The sequence below is a fragment of the Eptatretus burgeri genome, chromosome 2 (assembly GCF_056783735.1).
Source record: "Eptatretus burgeri isolate ZD-2024b chromosome 2, Ebu_testis_v1, whole genome shotgun sequence".
Classification (NCBI taxonomy): domain Eukaryota; kingdom Metazoa; phylum Chordata; class Myxini; order Myxiniformes; family Myxinidae; genus Eptatretus; species Eptatretus burgeri.
Genome location: NC_140962.1, coordinates 96,086,022 through 96,110,597, shown reverse-complemented (window position 1 = coordinate 96,110,597; position 24,576 = coordinate 96,086,022). Strand labels below are relative to the sequence as shown.

Here is a 24,576-nt window from a genome sequence, read left to right as displayed (position 1 = left end):
AACAAACAGAAACGGAAGGCATCAATATACTTACGAAATCTTTAGATTTCGTAAGTAACGAACAAACAAGCAGTCATAGACTGGTACTTACGAAATCGTCAACTTGACCTCTGACCTTGTCGAATAAGAGCTGTCTCTGGAGAAAGTGGCGACGCAAACCAGAGGTTTCTACGTTGTTTCAGTACCAAACCATCAAAAATCAAATGTTTTGGATGTTTGACCTCACTGTGACCTTGACCTTTGACCGATTTTGACCAAAATCTAATCAGCACTAGCCATCACCCTCCTGAATCACCTGGTGTAATTTGACATTGGTAGCTTCTTCCGTTCTCAAGTTATCGTGCCTACAAACAAACAAACAAACAGAAACGGAAGGCATCAATATACTTACGAAATCTTTAGATTTCGTAAGTGACGAACAAACAAGCAGTCATAGACTGGTACTTACGAAATCGTCAACTTGACCTCTGACCTTGTCTAATAAAAGCTGTCTCTCGAGAAGGTAGCGACGCAAACCAGAAGTTTCGACGTTGTTTCTGTACCAAACCATCAAAAATTGAATGTTTTGGATGTTTGACCTCACTGTGACCTTGACCTTTGACCGATTTTGACCAAAATCTAATCAGCGCTAGCCATCACCCTCCTGAATCACGTGGTGTAATTTGACATTGGTAGCTTCTTCCGTTCTCGAGTTATCATTTTTTGGATGTTTGACCTCACTGTGACCTTTGACCGATTTTGACCAAAATCTAATCAGCACTAGCCATCACCCTCCTGAATCACGTGGTGTAATTTGACATTGGTAGCTTCTTCCGTTCTCAAGTTATCGTGCCAACAAACAAACAAACATACAGACAGAAACGGAAGTCATCAATAGACTTACGAAATCTTTAGATTTCGTAAGTAACAAAAACAGAAAGGGGTGAAAACAGTCACCTCCGATCTTCGATGGCGGAGGTTAACGAGAGTAACAACGCTGTGCGTCAACAACTAACGGAACAGGAAGATTATCACTTCCAGTGTCACACAGAAAACGATTCAGCACAAAAAAAAACGTTGCTCTTCCGCATTAACCCCGCCCACAATTCAACCGGCAATCTCCGCCCACAATCCAACCGGCAATCTCCGCGCACGATACAACCGGCAATCTCCGCCCACGATCCACCCGGCAATCTCCGCCCACAATCCAACCTGCAATCTCCGCCCACAATCCAACCTGCAATCTCCGCCCACAATCCAACCGGCAATCTCCGCCCACAATCCAACCGGCAATAAGTGTGAAAGAAGACAGGACAGAATTGCCAATTATATAACAGCGCGATGTCGCCGCGCTGTCATAAGATTGGCTGAGCAAAGCATGTGACAAAGCAGGCCCATGAAACAGCACAGTGAATAGGCAGTTTACAGATCGTCAAATACTGCAAATTCACAACAGCAGAGAAAGTTACCACTCGAGCTGGGCTAGTCAATACGTGGCAGGATCAAATCAAGGGTGATGTACAAACGCGCTGTAAACGGCCGCAACATCCCAACCCCTAATTGGCATCCTGAGGTGGCAATCACAATTCTCGGCGGCTGGAGAAACAACATGATTAACAATAAAATGTGCAATACAATCCAATTACTGTATATCCAATGCAATGGACATGTCAAATCAATAATGCAAAGTCCACGGAGTTCGCAAAACAGATGCTCAGTGAATGTCAGATCAATGTGTCATGTGACTCATGTCACACTTCAGTCTTGAGCAATAGGCACAACTTGTTCACTGGTCTGGTCAGGGTTGCTGACCGAATATGGATTTTTGCACTCCCACCAAGCCCAGACTTATCCGGATAGATCTCAACAATTTTTCCCAGAGGCCACGACTTTCTGGATGTGTTCAAGTCGACCATCAGCACGACATCGCCAACATGTGAACTGTGTCGAGGATGTAACCACTTCTGCCTTTCTTGGAGGGTGGACCTTGGAGCAGGATTGAAAACAAAACCTGTCAAAGGGCAGAGGAGCTCCTTGTGAGCCAACGGCCATCCATATCTAGTGCCCATCTGCGTCTGCAGACGTCCTCCTGCAATTCGGTTACGACTTTTTTTTAGGAGGTTGGTGGCAGGATTTGCACTCGCAAAGAAGAAAACAAAAACACAAAGCAAATTGAAAATCCACTCCGTGGGTGTACCTCCTGTGCAGCTGCCCTCCACAGGGCAGCTCACCGGATGACGGGATTGGGGCAAAGCCTTCAGGACCCCCAATCTTTGAAAGGAGGAAAACCAAGGGGTAATTTTCCTGCGTCAGATTGCGGTAGTGTGAGTCGGGGTGGGGCTGAGGTGTCATCCACCAGACGGTGGTCTCCTTGTGTTAACCTGAGGCGGTCCCTTCAGGTGGGTGCCTCAAATGTCCTATCTCCAAGTGAGGATAATCACCTGCCTCTGTTATCATCTGAGCTCAAGCGTTTGAACATCGGTATTGCAGCACTCTGAGGTTCGGAGATCGGATCGTGGGGAGATCATGGCAGGTCAACGTGAAGGATGCATTCTATGTCACGCTTCAGCCTGTGGTTGATCAGTGCCCCAGACGAGATACTCTTCTAATCTTGGGGGATTTCAATACATCGACTGGAACTGATAGGGATGGTTAAAAGACATATGTTGGTCCCCATGGGTCTGGAACTGTGACTAGAATAGCACCAAGTTCCTTGACTTTGCAAGAAGTCATGGACTGAGGTTGGCTGATTCATGGTTTCAGCACCCACAGGCTCATCGCTGGACTTGCTATTCCAACGCTGGCGGTGTGGCAAAGGAGATTGACCATGTGCTCGTTGATGGTCATTGGAGGATGATCAAGAACTGCAGGGTCTACCGGACTGCTCATTTCCTCAATACTGACCACAGGCTTGTGGTAGAAACTCTGAAGTTGCAGCTTAAATCCGGGAGAATGGTACCATCCCAGCCGAGGCTGGATGTTGGAAAGTTCAAGGATGAGAGGGTAGCTGAGGAGTTTGCAAACAGGCCAGGTGGGGATTTGGGTGCTCTGGGTGCTTTGGAGAATCCTGAAGAGTTGTGGAGTACCTTCAAGACCACCATCCATGATGCTGCCGGTGGATGTCTTGGAACTCACCGAAGGGTGAAAACTAATTTTGTCTCTCAAAGAACACTGGATACCATTGACCAGAGTCATAGGGCCAGGCTGAATGGCAGAGCTGAGCTGTTCAAGGAGCTGAGGCATAAAACTGTACGTGCACTGAGGGTGGACAAGGAGGCCGATGTGCGAGGAATCTGTGAGGGGGTAGAGCATCACCTGTGGTCAAGTGATTCCGGTCCTGCTAACAGGGTAACTTGCGCATTGCACTACTCCAAGCACGTCCCACGGTGAACTGCAGTTAGAGCAGAGGGCGGTGGGCTTTTGAGAGAAGAGTCTGAAATGAATTTGATTCAGTGAATCGGGATGCCCTCTGGAGCATTCTTGGTCTTCGTGGGGTGCCACCAAAACTGATAAATCTGATGTCTGAACTATACTCTCGTACCGAGTGCTGTGAGATGTGGTGATACAGTGTCAGACTTATTTCCAGTTGTTACTGGAGTTCATCAGGGGCGTGTATTGGCCCCCACACTTTTCAGCGCTTGTACGGACTGGATTTTTGAGAGGATGTCGGAGAGATCACGCTGCGGTGCATCGTTTTGGAATGTCAAGATCTATGACCTTTATTTTGCAGATGATGCAGTGATCTTTGCAGAGACTCTAGATATCCTTTTGGGTGCCATCGAGGTGCTGAATGAAGAATTGGAGCCACTGGGATTATGAGTTTCTGGGTCAAAACTAAGATCCAGGCTTTCAATAACATCTTGGATGTGGCTATAGTGTCTGTACCTGTTTGTGGTGAGGATGTTGAGGTCACGGAGAGATTCACTTACCTTGGCAGTGATGTTTATGTCTCTGCTGGCTGTGAGCCAGAGGTCAATAGACATCTGGGTCAGGCCTGGGGAGTCATGGATTCACTGGATCATGGGGTGTGGCGCTGCCGGTACCTGTGCAGGAGGACGAAATTCCGAGTCTTCGGGTCCTTGGTGCTTTCAGTCTTGCACTATGGATGTGACACTTGGACTCTGACCAGGGATCTGAGATGGAGACTTAATTCCTTTGGTGCCAGGTCTCTTTGGAGAATCCTTAGTTCTCGCTGGTCAGACTGTGTGTCCAACGAACGGTTGCTGAGAGAGACTCAAATTAAGCCGCTGTCACACCTTGACGATTTAGCTAGCATATGCAGATTTATGAAAAATTGGTCTAAAACGCTGGCACACGTCGAATATGTTATGGGTACGTTTTGTATACGTTAAGACCACGCTGAAAAACACTGCCACAAGTCGTAGTACGCTGGCTTTAAACGTTGTACTTTTGGGTTGTCCTAAAATTTTTGCATGCTTGAAATTTTACGACGTATGACTCACACGTTCCGCTACACTGGCCATAAGTTGTAGGCACGTTATGCGATCGTTGACACACGTTACTTATAAGTTACTCATAAGTCGAAACACGTCGAGGTAATGTTTAGTGTACCCGAAACTTATTTCTAGCCTATGAGTAACGTTTTGTAAGCACGCTACACGAACATTGTTCACACTTCGCAACACGTTACTTGAAAAAGATGTAGACGTATTTGACGTCTTCGGGACGACAACAGAACTTAATGAACGCGTTTCCAACTTACAGATACCGTATAATGGTGTATTGGCAGCGATTAGGGGAATTGGTATATAAAAAGGGGCTTCGCAGGAGGAACCCGTCTTTTTTTTTTTTAGACTTCGTGGTGAGTACATGTCCATGTCATTTCGAGAGATGGAGGCTACAGCAAGGCTGAGACGACAATACCTACCTGTCCTCAAACATTAACATGACCTCATCGAGTTGACACTGCACCAGTTGCATGCCAATAGAGCCGGGAGAAGAAGACGTGAACGGAGGAGAAGGAACTGGGTCAGACCATGGATCGGGAGGCGACGCCATTACGGCATGTATGACCAGCTCATGGTGGAACTCCGGAACGAGGACCATGCATCCTTCATCAACTTCCTGCGAATGCCCCCAGCGATGTTCGACGAGCTGCAAGCCAGAGTGGGTCCAAGGATAACCAAGCATTATTATTAAATCATTTCAATAGTCGAGTGGAAGCGATTTAACTCGTTCAATGGAAACGATTTCAATTACCGAGCACCAACGTCCAAAAACAATAGGCGAGTCACAGCCATTTATTAAAAGTGAAGTTGCAGCCTATGAATAGAAAACCTCACGTAATCGTCGACGATACGCTGCCACGCTATGCATACGTTAGACTATCGTTGGGCATAGGTTGTGGACACCGAAAACACGCTCATCAATCGTTGGTATAACTTATGTACAAGTTATCGAAACGTTCTGTGTTCATTACTAGTACATTATGCATTTGTCCAAGTCGTTTTGAATACTTTTAAAACTGAAACAAAAAAATAGTTCATCGTGGGAATGAGAAAAAAAAAATTAGCCGAAAAGAACATCGAACAATGGTGCAAAGTAGTCTCCTATTCGTGGACGCAACGAGGATCCATCATCACCCACACCCTCCCCATCACGCACAACTACTACTACTACTACTGATACTACTGATACTACTGACATTGACATCTACTCAACATGGAGTCTGGAACACTGACGGGTTCCTCTTGTGAAGCCCATTTTTATATACCAATTCTCCTAAACGCTGCCAATACGCCATTATACGGTAGAAGTCAGTTAGAAACACGTTCAGTAAGTTCTGTGGTCGTCCGGAAGACATCAATCAAATTCGTCCACATACGACAATGTGCGTTTGAGATACGTTACACATAGGTTCAAAGCACGCGACTCATAGGTTCAAAATCAAGTTTCGGGTATGCTCAACATTACCTCGACGTGTTTTGACTTATGAGTAACTTACAAGTAACGTGTGTCCGACGTGTGTCAACGATCGCGGAACGTGCAGAGAACTTATGCCAGCGTATGCGGAACTTGTGAGCCATACTTCGAGTACGTCGTAACATTTTCAGCATGCTTGAAATTTCACGATGTACTCGACGTACCATGGAATAAGACAGCGTACTTCCTCGTTTTTCAGCGTGCTCCTAACGTATACACAACTTACCCATACCGTATTTGACGTGTGCCAGCGTTTTACACACATTTTTCATAGGTCGGCATACGCTGGCTAGATCGTCAAGGTGTGACTGCGATGTTGACCCTTCCAATTTTCAGGCGGTTATGATTTAAATCGGCGTGCGGGAGCCTTTTAACAGGTTATGCCACGAGTTTGTCGGCGATACGTGCAGCGCGCGATGCCTCAGTTAAACTATCATTGGGCATAGGTTGTGAACGCCGACAACAGGCTAAGCATTCGTTGGTATAAGTTATCTATAGCACAACGAAACGTTCTGTGCCCGTTACTAATATGTTATGCATACGACCAACACGTTATGAATATGACCAAAACTTTAAAAAAAAAAACTCAAAACTTCAGCGTACGCCAACATTTTACATACATTTTTATACGTTGCCATTGCTGGCTAAAACGTCAAGGTGTGACAGCACCTTTAGATTTGTTACCTACATAGTCCGTGAGCATCAGCTGCAGCTGTGTGGACATGTGGCTCGTTTACCTGATGCTGATCCTGCTCACCAGATTCTCTCAGCGATGGAGTCTCGTGAGTGGAGGAGGCCAATGGACTGACCACGTGCCTCGTGGTTCCACCACGTTGATCAGCATCTCACGGAGATTGGGATGTGCCAGTCATCTACCTGGAGGATGGACAGACGGAGGCCCCTGGAGTTCCGGCGGAAAGTGGACATAGCGATGAGCTGTTTCCCTGAATGTCTGTTTCCCGTCAGATCATTTCATTCACTTGCACTGATATAGTCGTGGCAGTCAGCTCCAAGGGGACTCCTTTAAATTGGGGGGCTACTCAAGAGGGCTACTCTAAATTTACCTAAAATCAGGGCACAGTGGATCCGTCCTGCATTTACCAGTGTTCGCTGTGAGGCTGTGCCATACCCACTTTCGCAACCATCAGCAAGGTGGTGAAACTGGTGAATCACAACTCTACCAAGGTATGCAGGCTTCAAACATCTGGCAATGGAGCATTCTGCCAATCTCGGGAGACCGTCCAACCAACACTGCCATTCACTCATTAGATCTGGGGGGCATGCTGTCATCCCAGTCATATTTCCGTCGGCACAGCTCTTACACAATGCTTTTCCCCAGCAGAATGAACGGTCCAACCAACCTGAGTGGATCATAGACGGAACTAATTATTGAAAGAATTCCACGATGACTGGCTGGCATTGTCAATGAGGATCACTTGAAATCTGACTGTCGGACTCTACACTCCAATGCACTCCCAAGGCATGCTCCATCGGAAGATTGTCCGAGTCAAGATTGAGGTCTTTGACCTCTTTGGCTCGTTCTTAAATTGGAATGGATGCGAGTAAATCATGGCTGTTGCTCATATATTTCGTTAAGTGGAAGTCTCCCATGGCACAGAGATCAAGGAGCACCTAAGCAAAGACAATGGCCTTGGATTTGCTTGCGACACACTTCAGACAGTCATCCATGTAGAAACACCCTTTCACAGTATCTATGACCTCTTGCTCAAAGTTCTCCACATTGTCATCAGCAGTCTTGTGGAGCACATAGACACAATTTCCTGGAGATTAAGTCACCCAAAACAGATGAACATTTATGCGATAGTCTGCAGGGTCTTGATCTGGATCATCACTCAGCTAGCAGAGGAAACGCAACATATCGCTATCTTCAACAGGGACAAACACCTCATGGAACATAGCTTCTACATCTGCCATCAGGGCCACAGATTCCTGCCAGAATTGAATCAGCAATCCCACCAAACAAACAGTTATTCAAGTCCAGCCCTGTCGAAGCAGGTCGTTTAATGACACACTGGCGAATCGAGTTGAGCAGTCAAAAATTACTCTTATTTTGTTTGTTTTTTTTTCAGATGGTAGACACCGTGGTGAGGCAGATACCAAACTCTGCCATTGTCGCGATCAACTTCATTGATGGGTATCTTGCTGGCATGACACTAATCGATGACGTTGCTCACAAAGGTCAAGTAGTGCTCACGGAATGTCGCACTTCCTTTCAGCTTTTTTGCACAATTGCTCCAACCTTTGCTGAGCTTGACATGTGTTGTTTGGGAACTGCGTGGCTCTGTCTCGGTGGTGAAGGAAATTTCACAATGCCATCTTTCAGTTGAACAAAGCAGCTGTAAACAAAAGAATATTCAGTTATGGTACATCACCAGTGGTGTGTTCATTAAAATCTCTATTGAAATATTTAGCAAATTGCTGGTCAAGCTGGCTGATGGTGATGCGATTCACAGAGATTCTTGTCCAATTCAGAGGTGTTCTGGGTAAGGAGGGGACTGTTAATTGCCCATCCCAGAAGAGTCCTGATAGCAAAGGGTCCATTTCCTTGACTGTTTACGACACCCCGAGGTTCCAGGGTTCTTGTGACGTCACTCACAATGAGCATTCCTTCCTCAGCTTAAATCTTTAAAAGCTACACTTGACTGAGATAAGGCCAATGTCTAAAGTCATCCTCTGATAGTATGTCATCTCGGCTGACTGGCATATTCTCTCTTGTAAAAAGATATGAAAGCTCAATAACGTTTTGTCCATGTATGTTAAACACCTCCAGGTTGTTCAGGGTGTGATAGTTGATGGAATTCTAGCCATTCATTGTGGTCACCAGCCCAAGTTCCCCTTTGCCCGCTCAAATTCAACATTCTCATGAGGTTCTCCGTGCAAAATCCTCTTAGACTCTTTAGAACCCCGAAGACCCAAAGATTTTTTCTACCCTTTAGCCCCATTTGACCTTTGGACCCTTTTTGTACGTTTTAGGGCCCTTTAGACCCCTTCAGACAATTCTGACCCTGAAGACCTAAAATTACACCTTTTACACTCCTTCGACCTTAAAAGACCCTTAAGACGCATTTAGACCTTTTGAGACCTTTCCAGCTTTCAACCTTTAAACCTTCAGAGCATTTGACATTTACACATTTACAACAAGACCATTTAGACCTTTCATTTACAATCAACAACCTTTCATTTAGTACATCCTTCCATTTATTTGCCACACAAAATACACCACACAAAACAAGTCCTGGCAAGGGTCTGATTACTATTTCTTGGTTTTACCTGTTTTTGTCAAGTTTAGTTTGAGTACAAAGCAGATGTAGACGGGCTTTGAATTTTGAGATACTTTCTAGTTTCTTGTGTTTGTTAAATTATGTTCGGTACTCACTGATGGGATCGGACCTATGACCAGTTTATGTATCAGTTGTAGTTGTAATCCAGTCGCGAAGCATCATTTATAGAAAAGATACTCATATTGACTGTTGTACCACTTCAATCACATGATTGGTCTTTAAAGGAAAGGAGATGTTACATTAGTGTTTGCCACTGCAACACCCCCCCCCCCCCCAAATGGAGAGTGTGAAAAATAAGTTGGAAAGCCAGAGACTTTGAAGTAAGACTTGGTATTAGAAGACCTATTGTGTTGCAACTTGCAACATCACCAGGCGGCGCTGTGTGCACGTGTGCCTCACGGGACATACCGGGAGCAGTGCAAGACTGATCTCTTCATCTTGTATGCTTAAGTGCCATCAATAGTATAAACTGATGTTAAGGCGTCATCTCATTTCACGAGCACTTCAGCATGAAAAATTACCTAAAGTATGTCTGCTAGTTTTCCACATTAGTGAAAACCCCAACTGTCACCCTCCTCTCATCAGTTATTGCAACAGAAACCCAACTCAACTCCCACCTCCCTCTACCCCCTCATAAAGATGATTCGACATGATGTTCGGTTCAAGCAGTTTTCTCAGTGCACCCCAAAACGGTGACCTATGTGAGACGAATCGTGAAGAAACATCAGGTGGAATTACTTCTCACCTTTTTTGTATCCTTTTCTTTTTTTCCTCAATTTTGTCAATTCGTCCCCCAGGTCAATTTATTTAACATTAAATGGTGATTATCATTGGTAAAGTTTGGAGATGGGGACATTCAACTGTTTGCTTGTTGCAAAAACTAAATTGCGTAAATAATTTGCAGAACAGACAGCATTTTTTTTATTTTAAAGAAACAAGGCCAAAGGCCACTATCAGTTGGGGCTACACAAGGAGAGAGAGTGAGAGAGAGCGAGAGAGAGAAACAGAGAGAGATAGATAGAGTTGGAGAGAGAGAGATAGATAGAGATAGAGAGGTAGAGAATGAGAGAGAGAGAAAGAGCATAAAAAATTAACATTCCTCTTGAATTGCAGAAGGTGGTTAGAGGATGAGGGAAAGCAGGGCACTGGGAAGGAGTTCCAGAATGGAGGAGCACCAGGAAAGAAGGTGGAGGAGTATGTAACAGTGCCGTCCCTCATGACTCGGGGTGGATACGGTAAACTTGATAATGAATAAATCAAACAAGACGACGACGTCGTGCAGAGCATGACACTTGCAAAATCCATAAAACAAATTTGACCTCCAAATTAATCAGTGGTTCAATTCAATGACCAAATATGCAACTCCTCTTCAAATTTCAAGTGAATCGGATGAAAATTTATAATTTTAGAAATTCGGCCAATGTTGACCATTTGGCCAATGAGGACCTCCAAAATAATTGGCTATTTGAATTCAGTGACCTGAAATATAAATCCTCTTCAAATTTCAAGTCAATCGGATGAAAATTGAGGATTGTAGAAATATCACCTTAGTTGTTGACCTTTTGACCTTTTGACCTTAAAAACAATAGGCTTCTTCCCTATGACAAACTCAACCATGTGGTGAAGTTTCGTGAAGATCGGTAAAAATTGTGACCTGTCGGCGACAAACAGGCAGACAGACAAACAGACAAGCCGGTGGGCGACGAGGGATTCGCTAGGATCGAAGCGCTGGATACGATGATTTTCATTCTGACCGATCCACCGACGAAGATTCATTGCCAAGACGTATTGGTTCACATACAATTGTTCCTCTGCCTGGCAAGATTTTTCCTATTGCGTATTTTGCCAACTGGCACTCCTCGTAAAAAATGACAGTAAATAGACACCCTATTTTTGAAGGACTACCATTTGAAAAATAATCGGTTTGCTGGTTTGTGCTGTGGAGCCTCGCGTTGCAGACACACACACACACACACACACACACACACACGGAAAACCCGATAAACTTCTCTCAATGCCCTTGTTTATCCACACCTCCTGAGCCACACAATATTTTTCATAAGCCACGTCCACTTTCCTACACCACTCCCACTTTAAATAATAAATAATTGGAGGTGGTGTGTGGATCGTGGAATCGTTTTCGGGAAATAAATAAATAATTGGAGGTGTTGTGTGGATCGTGGAATCGTTTTCGGTAAATAAATAATTGGAGGTGGTGTGTGGATTGTGGAATCGTTTTCGGTAAATAAATAATTGGAGGTGGTGTGTGGATTGTGGAATCGTTTTCGGTAATAAATAAATAATTGAAGGTGGTGTGTGGATCGTGGAATTGTTTTCGGTAAATAAATAAACATTATATTATATTAGAAATCCACAAAGACAGAAATGCCGGTGATTCCATTTATTTTGGATCCTTTTCACTTTGGTGAATAACGTTTGGATCGAGGAGAGATCGAAGGTGGAATGACGGTGTCGTTCCTTACAAACACTCTATACACACCTTAAATGACGGTAAATAGACACCCGATTTTTGAAGGACAACCATTTGAAAAATAAAACCTCAATCAAAAATCGGCTTGAGTAAAATTTTCAAAATATCTCGAAGTGTTTAATTCCGAAGTCTCGTTTCTCTACATTCAAAACTTGAAAATACTGTACGCGGTTTTTCGGTCGCTGCACAGCAATGGGTGGTTGCTAGGCAACGAAATTCAAACGTGCACCTTCCCAGTATATATTCCACCTGTTGGCAGTTTCATCGAAATCGGTTCGCTGGTTCGTGCTGTGGAGCCTCGCGTTCACGCGCGCACGCACGCACGCACGCACGCACGCACGCACGCACGCACGCACGCACACACGCACGCACACACGCACACACGCACACACACACACACACACACACACACACACACACACACAGAAAACCCGACAATAAGGGATATCTCATATATAGCGAATCCAACAGACAGAACAACAAAATCGATGAACCAAAATACTTGAAAAATCTTCGATTTTGCAAGTCACAAGAAGATGTGCAATGTCTTGATAAATAGCTCCACCTGCCATCAATGGCTGCTGATGCCAAACAGAGCTTACCTCTCAGCTGTGTTACGTAGGTTCGATTCCCAACCCAACTCTTACCTATCCATTTATTTCTCACATCTCTGCATCGCCACCCCTCGGATTAATGTCCAGTGGGTGTCCCGTCCGTTAAAATTACCTTGTAGATGTTTAATATCCCATGACGTCTTTTGTGAAAAGTAGGCAAGTTATCACCGGCATCCTGAAACAAATTGCAAATTGTTCTGCGTGATATGGGTATGAGGCTCATGAGGTCGTGTGGTCATGAACAGCGGATGGACAGGGTGTACCTGAACCTTGGTGAGATGGAGCAGTGGATCTGAAGGGTGTAATCAAGGAGAGGACGACTGAGGGACAGATGGATGGATTGCATTGATCAACTTGATTGCGGCAACGGACACAGGGGTGGATCCAGAATTTTTAGATCCTCGTGGAGGATCTCTAAGTTTTACTCACGTTGTTGTTCTTCATCTTCTTCTTGTGGACTTTTTTGTTTCACAGCCTACAGTTTTCATCGAAACTTCCTGAAACTTGGCATATATATGTAAAATACCCTGCGCAGACAGTAACCATCTCCGATTTTGAAAATTCCTCCTAGAAAAAAAAAGTTGACGTCATAATATCTCCGCGAATGGAAATCGCCTAAAAAGTTATCTCCGAAACTACGCAAGCTTTTGAATTCTGTTTGCGGGAATCGAACGGGGCATGAGCAGAGATGAATTACCGCACATATGATACATCACTGTGACGTCATATCAATTTTTTATGATGTCATTCCTATTTTTTGACATTTCTTGTTTCACAACCCAGAGTTTTCATCGGATATTCGTGAAACTTGCCATGTATATGCAGAAAGCCCACGCACAGGCGGTAACCATCTCCGATTCTGGAAATTCTTCCTAGAAAAAAAGTTGACGTCATAATATCGCTGCTAATGGAGATCGCCTATACCATTATCTCCGAAACTAGGCAAGCTGTTTGAATTTTGTTTGCGGGAATCAAGCCGGGCATTAGCACAGATAATTTATCGCAAAGCTGATACATCACAATGACGTCATATTCATTTTTATGACGTCATTAAGAGGACAAGGATCTTAGCTCATTTGAGCTTGTTTGGGGGGGGGGGGTTCACTTAAGGTTAACATGTTTTCATATTGTGAAATATACCACCAAGACTTATTCAAGTCAATGTAATCGTCGAGGAATAACTAGTTAATCTATCCAAAGCTAACAGTGTCTGACCATAAATTTACTTTCCTCAGGGAAATTTGGGAATATCGAGTTATCTTATGAAAAAGGCCTCAAGCCTGTCACTGATTCTAAAGAAAAGATGAAGATTTTGGAACATTTGCGACGGATCTTTACAACAATGTAAATGCACGAAATGTTTCCAAGACAAATCGATGAAAATATCGAATGGACAAGCACAAAATGTGGTGAAATGACCCCGAGCACAAAACCTAAACTCGCCATTGCGGATCATCAGATCATTTATTATAATAATGGACGATGTACCCGCTGAAACTTTGAATCACCGGATGAAATAGTGCAGGATTGTAGTGCGCTTTGCTTTGGGACACGATCCCGAAAATGTTTCCTTTCTCTTCGGAGCCATAATTGCCTCCACCACCGAAGGTGAAAGACGTTATGTTTTCACCCCATTCTGTGTCTGTCTGTCTATCTGTTTGTCTGTTTACCCTGAAGCAGCCACAGCATTTCAGCGATCATGACCAAACTGGGTACAGACGTCGGCCATGGTCCAACTTAGACACTTGTCGGTTTTGGGGAATCTTGGTCAAAGGTCAAGGTCAAGGTCACCAAAAAACCGAAATTCTTATTTTCGCAATAACGTCTGCTAAAATGGTCGTATCGACTTAAAACCAAATCCAAAATGTGCATCTTCCAATACTGCATCCAACCATATGTCTCATTGGGGTGTCACACCCACACCCTTCTTAGCGGTCGGGGGTTGAATGCCAGGGGGGGGGTCGGGTCAAAACTTTCAAATTGCGATAAAAACGCCATTTCAAGTCCCATTGACTTCCAAGTTATGATCATGACCAAACAAAGTGCTATGACTCATTAAACAGGAGCACTATCGACTTATAAGAACAAATTGATTTCCAGGTTTTTGTTTTTTCAGAGATCATGGAGATATGACATGGTTATTCCGACAATTCCTTGCTCAACGAGCAATTTCATTTGTCTGTTTGTTTGTCTGTGTGCAGGATATCTCAAAAAGTTGTGGACGGATCCGGATGAAATTTTGTGGAGAGGTTCGATGCGAGACAAGGACGAACCGATTAGATTTTGGTGAACATCCGGATCCGGTTTATGACTTCTCGAATTTTATAAGTGATTCTTCACCATTGAGAGATAGGCCCAAAAACGATATAGTAATGTACGTATAGCACAATATCTCAAAAAGTTGTGGACAGATTCGGACGAAACTTGGTGGACAGGTTTGGTGTGTGACGAGGAAGAATTGACCGTATGCACAAAGCAAGTGACGTCACAGCGTAAGGTAAGGCTCCGCCATATTGAGTGGCAAAAAATCATGGCGACCATGCAAGTGTCACGCGAACTTCTGGGCTATTTCCATGGATTAGATGACATTTCTAAGAAGAGGTACTGCGAAAAACTGAAGCTGTGTGGTCTTAGTGAAGACTAGCCGAAACCCCGTCACAGACGGACTCCGTTCATTCAACCACCCTCACCAGCTCACACACACTCGAGGGACATGGACTGGACAGGGTGTGCTTGTCCCCGCCGACTCATCCCCCGCCCCTGCCCCATTCCCCCCTGCCTTCAATTTGCTTACCCCCGCCCAAAAATTGAATTACCCCGGCCCCGCCCCTGCCTCTTCACTCTCCCCCCCCGTCTCTTGATTCCCTGCCCCACTCGCCCCCACCCCTCTGTCCACCCCCTCACACTCAACCCTGCCTAATTCACCCCCAAGCCCACTCATCCTCCGCCCTATTCCCCCCCCCCGTCTCCCGCTTTCAATTTGCTTATCCCACCCAAAAATTTGCTTACCTTGCCCCCCCGTCTCTTCATCCCTCTCCCCCGCCTCTTCACTCTTCGCCCCCATCTCAACGAAAAGTGTTTATTCTGCTTCAGAGTTGAAAGTTGATTATTGCCACTATGTGCGATGCACTCTTACAGGTACGAAGTTTCTTTCAGTCCAGGTCACAGTACCGAGAAAAACGTGACGCGACCGCGAGGAGGAGCACAAACTTGGTCCTTCAGTATTAAAATATAGAAGATAGAATGTTTCTTGTTACATTTTTTTGTGTGAAATTCACATTCTGAGGTAGTCAGCATGTGCAGAAGAGGGTTTTACATTGCAGACGCTATTTTCGAGGAGTGGAATTACGCCTCTCAGCGGTGACGGTCTGTCGACGACAGACGTAATGACGTCACCGAATGACCGATGATGTCATGACGTCTCTCAGCGGTGACGTCACACGTCGCCATGTAAACGAATGTAAAACGAAAAGTGTTTATTCTGCTTCAGAGTTGAAGTTTGACTATTGCCACTATATGCGATGCACTCTTACAGGTACGAAGTCTCTTTCAGTCCAGGTCACAGGACCGAGAAAAACGTGAGGTGGCCGCTCGGAGGAGCACAAAATTGGTCCTTCTGTATTAATATATAGATCCTTATATTGTTTCAAAGGATAAACGGACAACAGAAAGGAAATTTTGGCCTCAAATCGTTTTCCCTGACATCGATGTTTACCTCGTTGAAACGCCGAGTCCTCACACTCAAGCCAGCCTGAAAGCCTTCACGAGTATGGACGCTTACTCGTATTACGTCGCCGGGTTTGTTAGTGACATAATCTCGACGAAAGCTGACAACAACTGTATTATCGTGAGGTAAAGGTTAGTCAGCCTGTTTCCTTTCATTTCACTATTATTGTACATTCGTTGTTGCTTGTTTTGTTCAGAAACCAGCGTCACTTTTTTTTAACCTGACTGCTGCCACAAGTTAATTTTAAGTGAAGCTCTTGTCCAAATGTTGTTTGTAGAAAATCTTCGTTCGTCAGTTTCCTGACAGATACATGAATTTTTTTTCCATGACAAACATCCGGTGTAATGCCACGCTGCTGTGAGTATTTCCAAGTGCTAGTTTTTTTTTATGGATTATACATATCGATGTGACTTTCTGTGGTGAAACAACTCAGAACTGTGCGCGTTAGACGGCTGTTAGAAAGGCGATCTGGCCTATCTCATTCTGTCAATAAAACAAGGGATATCATGCATTTTAATGATACAGATCAGACAATATTTTGTAACCACCAGCTATTTGATATCAACTACTGAAATAACGTATCAGAAATTAGTTACATACCGGAGACAAAATGAAGGCCTCACAACCAGTCACGTTCGCCAGGTCGCCATTTTTCTCTTCTCAGAACCGATATCCAAAGATTTCGTCGGTCTACTTCGGCGGGAAAGCGGTAAAACTTCCCTCCAGAGCCTTTAGTATATCGCCGAGTACATCCCGGGGCACAACGACTCTTACGCATTTGCAGAAAAACAATCGCTTGCTTGGAAATAACGGTGTAGTTGAAGTGGAGACTATCGGTTGTTATGGACGCGGTAATACTTTCTTGCCACTCAATATGGCGGAGCTGCCACAGTCACGTGACCGGTGATGTCACCTGAATAAGGCCTATTGATTCGATTTTGGTGAAGATCTGAATCTGGATCTGGATCCGAGAATTATTTAATTTAATGGATACAAGAACCACCCCCCCCCCTCCAATGGATCCACTATTGACTGACGGGCAGGTTTGGGGGAGAACGATGAGACTGCCTTACCCCCTCTTGAGGGCGGGAAAGGAAGAAGACCAATGTGAATATATAAGCTCAAACAGGATTTTCCTGGGAATCAGAAAGACCATTGATGAACATGAGGAACAAGACTGGACCCAAGACCCTGCCTTGGGGCGTCTCTCGTATTCCCCTTCCTGACGACATTCATAAACCAGGCCGACGAGATGGTAAATGGTTTATATTAACCTGAGTAATAGCAGTTTAACGAGTAATACCAACACAAACTGACCTGGATTCAATGAAACCTTGAACGCGGTCTTTGGTCGCAGCAAGCGTCATCGGGGAAAAGTGGAGTCCTTGGTTCAGAGTGAAGCACGTGACCCCCCCCCCCCCACCTCGAGCCTCAGCAACTGTTTATCAACGTCTTCTTCTTCCTCCTTGTGTTTATTGGCGTGGTAAACCTAACCATATCAAACTTCCTTTGACAAGGTAATGTATACACTAAATGTATATGCGTGCTAAGAATCGACAATAATACAAGCTAAACAGGATACAGAACAACGGTAAAAGCAGATGATGCACCCTCGACTCTCAAAACCGCCCTGTCATGGCGTCCGCCGCTTTTAACGTCGTCTTCTTCTTCTCCTTCGTATTCTACTTCTTCTTCTCCTTCTGCTTAGTCTTATTCTTCTTCTCCTTCTCCTCCTTCGTCTTCTTCTTCTCTGTGGTTATTTGCGTGGTCAGAGCTACGAGGCTCTATAAACGCCACGTACTCGAACTCAGGGTTACAACGAAATAGGAAAAATAATAATGATGATAAAATAAAATGAAATAATAAATAATGGGGACTTTTCGCTGCACACCGGCCGTTTCCTTCCGGCGGCAAAAAAAAAAATCGTATGGTGGAACTTATGAACACTTTAACGAACCATCTTCAACTCCCTCTGTATCAAAAGAGAACCGACACCAGTTTGCAATCGGATCCATTTGACCGTCTGGGATGGAATGATGAATTACAGTGAACGCACGGTGGGACAAAAATGTTTTCAAAATGCAAAGTCGAGGCTCATGGTGGAGTAAAATGACAGGATGGACGGATTTTGACCAACACAATGGAATAAGCAAACAGTCGGACATGAAAGGAAAAAAAAGTAGGATAAAGTGGGCTACAAAAAGTGGTTTGAGAGAAGTAAACAATGAAAATGATTGCAGGCTGTGGCAGAGAGCTACAATCCTGAGGAAGGGGAAAGATGGACATTATGAGACAAAGGAAGGTGATGCTACAAAGGGGGAAAGGGAGGCAAAAAAATGCAGGTGAACAAGAAGCATGGACTTTGAGAAGTTGACACGAAGGAGGTTGCTGGATGGTGTTCACCCAGGTAGAGATGGAGGGGGACAAATGGCTGACAAGAGCTAGGGGACCAACCAGTCGGTGGTAAGAAAGTAGTGGGCCCCGTGTAATTTCCTCTCGGTGAGCAACTCTTCACAAAGCCTTGGCCTCCACGGCCTTCCAGGATCAGGAGCGAGAGGTGGCTTGCAGGTGCGCCAGCCCACAAAACCAGAACAATAGTCCACTGTGCTTTGAACAAATACTTTATATGTTACTGTGAGAAATTCTGCAGAATCAAAGGAGGATTTTGGCCGGCACAAAATTCTGATATTCTGCACATGGTCTCACCAGCCTGTTTGGACCAGGAGGGGTCATTACTTATTCTGGTTCTTTATCAAAGATCATGATCTTTCATCCCCATAGATCAGTGGATTTGCTCGATTATTTTTTGAGGAGAGTAAGTGAGAATGTGGGACTTGCTTGGATTAAAACTAATGTTCAAGATAATGGACAAGTGGGTTTTTGAAAAATTTTCTTTCTTAGATCTGATTTGATCGATTCACCGACTGCCACTGACTCAATGGGATGGCTAAAAAATATTTGCAGAAGTGGCGACAAACTACGGAGAGACTTGTGATGTCAGATCGGGCTTCCAACGTCATCACGGCCATTACGTTTTAAGGAAGATCTGAGATTATGAACGCATTTCATGGTATAATCATGCAAACAAACCCAGAATTAGCACGAAGGATGCAATCTATATAATACGTACACAAAGGGGGGAAATTAATGGGTCAGAATAACGGAAGAGCTTGTGCATTATAAATACACCGGCAGAGTACCCGCCTTGCCTTATGGACGATCTTGTTACAAGCATGTAACAGTTGCAACACGTACTTCTGACGCGTACATTTATTTGGGTGGTGTATAGGTAACTGACAGCTGCCTCAATCGCTCCCGAATATAAATAAAAAAACATAAAATACCTTCTGCGAAGAATTGAAAACACCTCATTGCACTGGAAAATGTGGGGAACAGGAACACTAATTGCACTGGAAAATGTGGGGAACAGGAACACTAATTGCACTGCATTGTAGAAAATGCTGAACACTTGTAATGCCCTCTCCCACCTGGAGGCAGCGCTACACCATACACATTTACATAGAGAATTTACATCGACCCCCTCCCTCCCCAAGAATACTGGCAAATATATAACAACACACCATACACTAATTGGTGTCATGCTGATCATATGTAGCAAGTCTGGATGTAAACAGCCCAGAACTGTAGGAGTAGCGCAAAACACACACACACACACACACACACACACACACACACACACACACACACACACACACACACACACACACACACACACGCACACACGCACACACACACGACGGTTTCTCTGTCCGCAACTTTAACACAGGGACTGAAAATTCGTTTCTCGGCCTCAAGATTTGACGAAATCAGCAGCAAATTTCAGAAGCAAATCCTTTGTACGTCGAGGTAACAAGTTCCAAATTTCAGAAGCAAATCCTTTGTACGTCGAGGTAACAACTTCCAAATTTCAGAAGCAAATCCTTTGTACGTCGAGGTAACAAGTTCCAAATTTCAGAAGCAAATCCTTTATACGTCAAGGTAACAAGTTCCAAATTTCAGCAACATCCATTTCCACATTCTTGAGTTTTTAATGAAAACCCTCAACAATCACGTTGGTGTCCGTCCGTCCGTCCATAATGTATTAGCGCTCATATGTCAAAGACTATACATTGAACTGAGCTGAAACTTGGAATATACATCAGACAATACGTTTAATGGCTTTTGAAACAAATTCCACCTAAGTGCCGTAGTTTTTGCTTTTTTGCTAGTTTTTGCTCATGGGGCGAACCCCAAAAACTTGGATAGAGAAAAATTTTAACTGGTTGGAAAAAAGTCAAACACGAGGTCTCATAACATATGAACTGTTGGATGAAAGTTCGTGAAACTTTGAATGTGGATAGAGAGGCACTTGTTGAGACTTTGAAATTACCCACAGCCAAATAATTAGGGAAATAGCAAAAATTAGGGGCACCGTAAAAGTGGAGTTTGGAAAAAATATCGGTTTTTCAGGTTCTCCAATTGTCGAAGAAAACTGGCTGGAACATGGAATACCCGATGTAATACAGAGAAACCGTTCCATTCTTGGGGGAAATGCTCGGGGCATAGAAAAGGCCCCTTTATATGTTCTGTAACATGTGGTAAACAATAGAGAAGAAGGGACATTGCATAGCTTATAGCAGATGCCAAACAATAGAAAAGAAGGGACATTACATAGCTTGTGGAAAATGCCAAACAATATAAAAGAAGGGACATTACATAGCTTGTAGAAAATTTCAAACAATAGAAAAGAAGGGACATTACATAGCTTGTAGAAAATGCCAAACAATAGAAAATAAAGGACATTGCATGGCTTGAAGAAAATTCCAAACAATAGAAAAAAAGGACATTACAGAGCTTGTAGAAAATGCCAAACAATAGAAAAGAAGGGACATTGCATAGCTTATAGCAGATGCCAAACAATACAAAAGAAATGACATTACATAGCTTGTGGAAAATGCCAAACAATAGAAAAGAAGGGACATTACATAGCTTGTCGAAAATGTCAAACAATAGAAAAGAAGGGACATTACATAGCTTATCGCAGATGCCAAACAATACAAAAGAAATGACATTACATAGCTTGTGGAAAATGCCAAACAATAGAAAAGAAGTGACATAATATAGCTTGTAGAAAATTTCAAACAATATAAAAGAAAGGACATTACATAGCTTGTAGAAAATGCGAAACAATAGAAAAGAAAGGAGATTACATAGCTTGTAGAAGATGCCAAACAAAAGAAAAAAAAGGACATTACATAGCTTGTAGAAAATGCCAAACAATAGAAAAGAAAGGACATTACATAGCTTATAGCAGATGCCAAACAATTCAAAAGAAACGACATTACATAGCTTGTGGAAAATGCCAAACAATAGAAAAGAAAGGACATTACATAGCTTTTAGAAAATTTCAAACAATAGAAAAGAAAGGACATTACATCGCTTGTAGAAAATGCGAAACAATAGAAAAAAAAAGGACATTACATAGCTTGTAGAAGATGCCAAACAACAGAAAAAAGGACATTACATAGCTTGTAGAAAATGCCAAACAATAGAAAAGAAAGGACATTACATATCTTGTAGAAAATGCCAAACAATAGAAAAAAGGACATTACATAGCTTGTAGAAGATGCCAAACAATAGAAAAAAGGACATTACATAGCTTGTAGAAAATGCCAAACAATAGAAAAGAAAGGACATTACATATCTTGTAGAAAATGCCAAACAATAGAAAAAAGGACATTACATAGCTTGTAGAAGATGCCAAACAATAGAAAAGAAAGGACATTGCATAGCTTGTAGAAAATTTCAAACAATAGAAAAGAAGGGACATTACATAGCTTATAGCAGATGCCAAACAATTCAAAAGAAACGACATTACATAGCTTGTGGAAAATGCCAAACAATAGAAAAAAGGACATTACATATCTTGTAGAAAATGCCAAACAATAGAAAAGAAAGGACATTACATATCTTGTAGAAAATGCCAAACAATAGAAAATAAAGGACATTACTTAGCTTGTAGAAGATGCCAAACAATAGAAAAGAAAGGACATTGCATAGCTTGTAGAAAATGCTAAACAATAGAAAATAAAGGACATTACTTAGCTTGTAGAAAATGCCAAACAATAGAAAAGAAAGGACATTGCATGGCTTGTAGAGAATGCCAGACAATGGAAAATAAGACACATTTTTAAAATCTCGTGTGTGTGCTGTATGTACTACCCTTGTGTCTTCGGAGGAACCAAGTAATGCTCTAGAAACGTTCATATAAAGGGGTTCCCAACATATATAGGTTAAAACCCGTCAGTACATCAAGATTTTTGTGTACCTTGAAAACGAAAACACATAAGATAATGTGCATGTGTGTGATTAATTTGTTTAAAAAATTGGTACCCCTTGATATGAACTTTTGTGGAGCATTACGAGAGAGAGAGAGGGGTGGGAGAGAGAGGGAGAGGAGGGATAGGGGTGAGAGCGGCAGGGGAGTGAGAGAGGGAGAGGGGAGACAGATGAGGTCGAGGGATTCTGGCAGATGTGACAAACAGTTTAACGTCCATCCGAGGGATGACACACATTGATGAATCACCCTGCCTGTGAAACACCAGGATGACAGTTTATAGCTGGGTTGGGACTCAAACCCAGGTTAGACTGCTGAGAGGGAGCATGCATACCTCTCAGCTATCCTGCTATGATGTGGAAATTTTTTGCTCTGTAACAACTATAAACATTTTTTACTCATTGTAATCATCTTATTTATTTTGCCTTCCTTTCTCCGGAAATGTCCCCACAGAGAACCGAGCCACCATATCGCCATCGAAGCTTAAAGAGCGCTCGCCAATTCCCTTAACCACTCAAGCCAAACAGTTGAAGAAACTTTTAAAAACGAAACGTTTAATTTTTTTTATATGCATTTATCTATGCCAAAGTGACGAGTCATATAATGAAAGGAGATCGTACAAAAAGGGGAAATGTGGTATAATATAAAAATGCACATTTTCAGCGAGTGATTCACAGACCAACTCACCGCACGAGGAACCACACGGCCGAACACATGCGAGCAGGCCCTGAAATTTGTTGAAGTTGATCAATATATTCAGTGACAGTGTGAATGTTGCAGAGCGCTCGCCAAGTGGCTTAAGCACTCAGGCAAGCACTCCACAAAAACATTTGATTGGGAATGGCTGGCTTAGCAAGCAATTAGCGTTCGCCGCTCGGTTATATCAACACCATGCACTCATTGACACCTGGAATGCCAAGCAAAGTGTGAATTGAACAAATGAACACTTTTTAGTCATCGGAAATACCGCTGAAGTCAATAAAGAAGTTAAATTTTGAAATTCGGTTCAGATTAAGAGATTCCACAAATTATGGAATGTGCGGAAATTAAATAAAGCCACGAATGCTGGCTTCTCCGGGCATTTATAAGCATTGCGATGTATCCAGCGATTCGTAGGTATGATGATCAGGCAATCGATAATTAATGAGTGAGGAAAGTGAAAAATGAAAACTTTACCTTTAAGAAACTTTTGCAGCCTGCTCCAAGTCAAGGAATTGTTGAGCAGGCCAATGAAAATGCTGGCTTCAGATTCCCACGAGCTGAAAAAGGGCTGAACAAGATGACATGCCACCATCTTGATAAGGTTTATTTAGATTTTTTCATGATGAGCACCCCCTAAATTATCTTCAAAAGGGGTGTTTAAATTAACCCAAACACCCAGTTTTCATTCCTGCACCACCTGGAGTTTCCTTTGTATGCTTGCAAAGTTTGGGGTCACTAGGTATCATGGTTTTGAAGTCATGGAGGAGACGGACAGATGGATGGACTGACGGACACACACTGACATTTATTATCATAGCGTGAAGGATGCAATCTATATAACACATACGCAAAGGGGGAAGTTAATGTGTCAGGACAATGGAAGAGCTTGTGCATTTTTATACACCAGCAAAGTACCCAACCAATGGGATATCTTGTTCCAAGCATGCAACATATTCTTCTGACACACACCTTTATTTATGCAGTGTCTAGATAATTGACAGCTGTCTCAATCGCTCCGGAAAAAAAAAAAACCTCATGCTTATAATTCAAAACACATCATTGCATTGGAAAACGTGTGGACAGGTGTACTGTACTGTACTGGGGACTTGTAATACCCTCTCCCACCTGAAGTGGCGCTACACGACACACATTTACATGGAGAATTTGCATCCCCCCCCCCCCCAAGACCACCAGCAAAGATAAAAACACCCTGCGCACTAATTGTGGTCATGCTGATCCAATGGAAGAAATCTGGATGTAATCAGCCCAGAAATGGAGGAGGAGTAGCATGACAAACAAACAAACACTGGTCCATGAATTATAATAAGGATGTTGCACAAGGACATTCGTCTATTTTTACATGCATTGCAAGAACAATGGGAGACAATGGGCAAATCAATGCAGGATATATGTATCATGAGCTGTGTGCTCAGCTGGAAATGTTATTTCTGAGAATGAAGTGGCACGAATTCAAGAGCAGG

The 24,576-nt window shown here is 43.3% G+C and overlaps 1 protein-coding gene across 4 annotated transcripts in view; it reads right to left on the bottom strand.

The window, feature by feature from the left end:
• Positions 1–17,731, bottom strand: part of LOC147032620 (uncharacterized) — a 29,113-nt gene extending 11,382 nt beyond the window's left edge. Inside the window, exons 1-2 of one of the 4 annotated variants that reach the window (XM_085870387.1) lie at positions 17,374–17,731; positions 4,868–5,094 (exon numbers count right to left, since the gene is read on the bottom strand). In XM_085870387.1, coding sequence (XP_085726513.1) covers positions 4,868–5,046 — 179 coding nt within the window. In that variant the 5' untranslated portion in view covers positions 5,047–5,094; positions 17,374–17,731. Of the gene's footprint in view, positions 1–4,867; positions 5,095–16,656; positions 16,974–17,373 lie in introns of those variants that run through there. The other 3 variants (XM_085870388.1, XR_015055255.1, XR_015055256.1) reach the window with 3 other exon arrangements.
• Between the last annotated feature and the right edge of the window lie 6,845 nt (positions 17,732–24,576).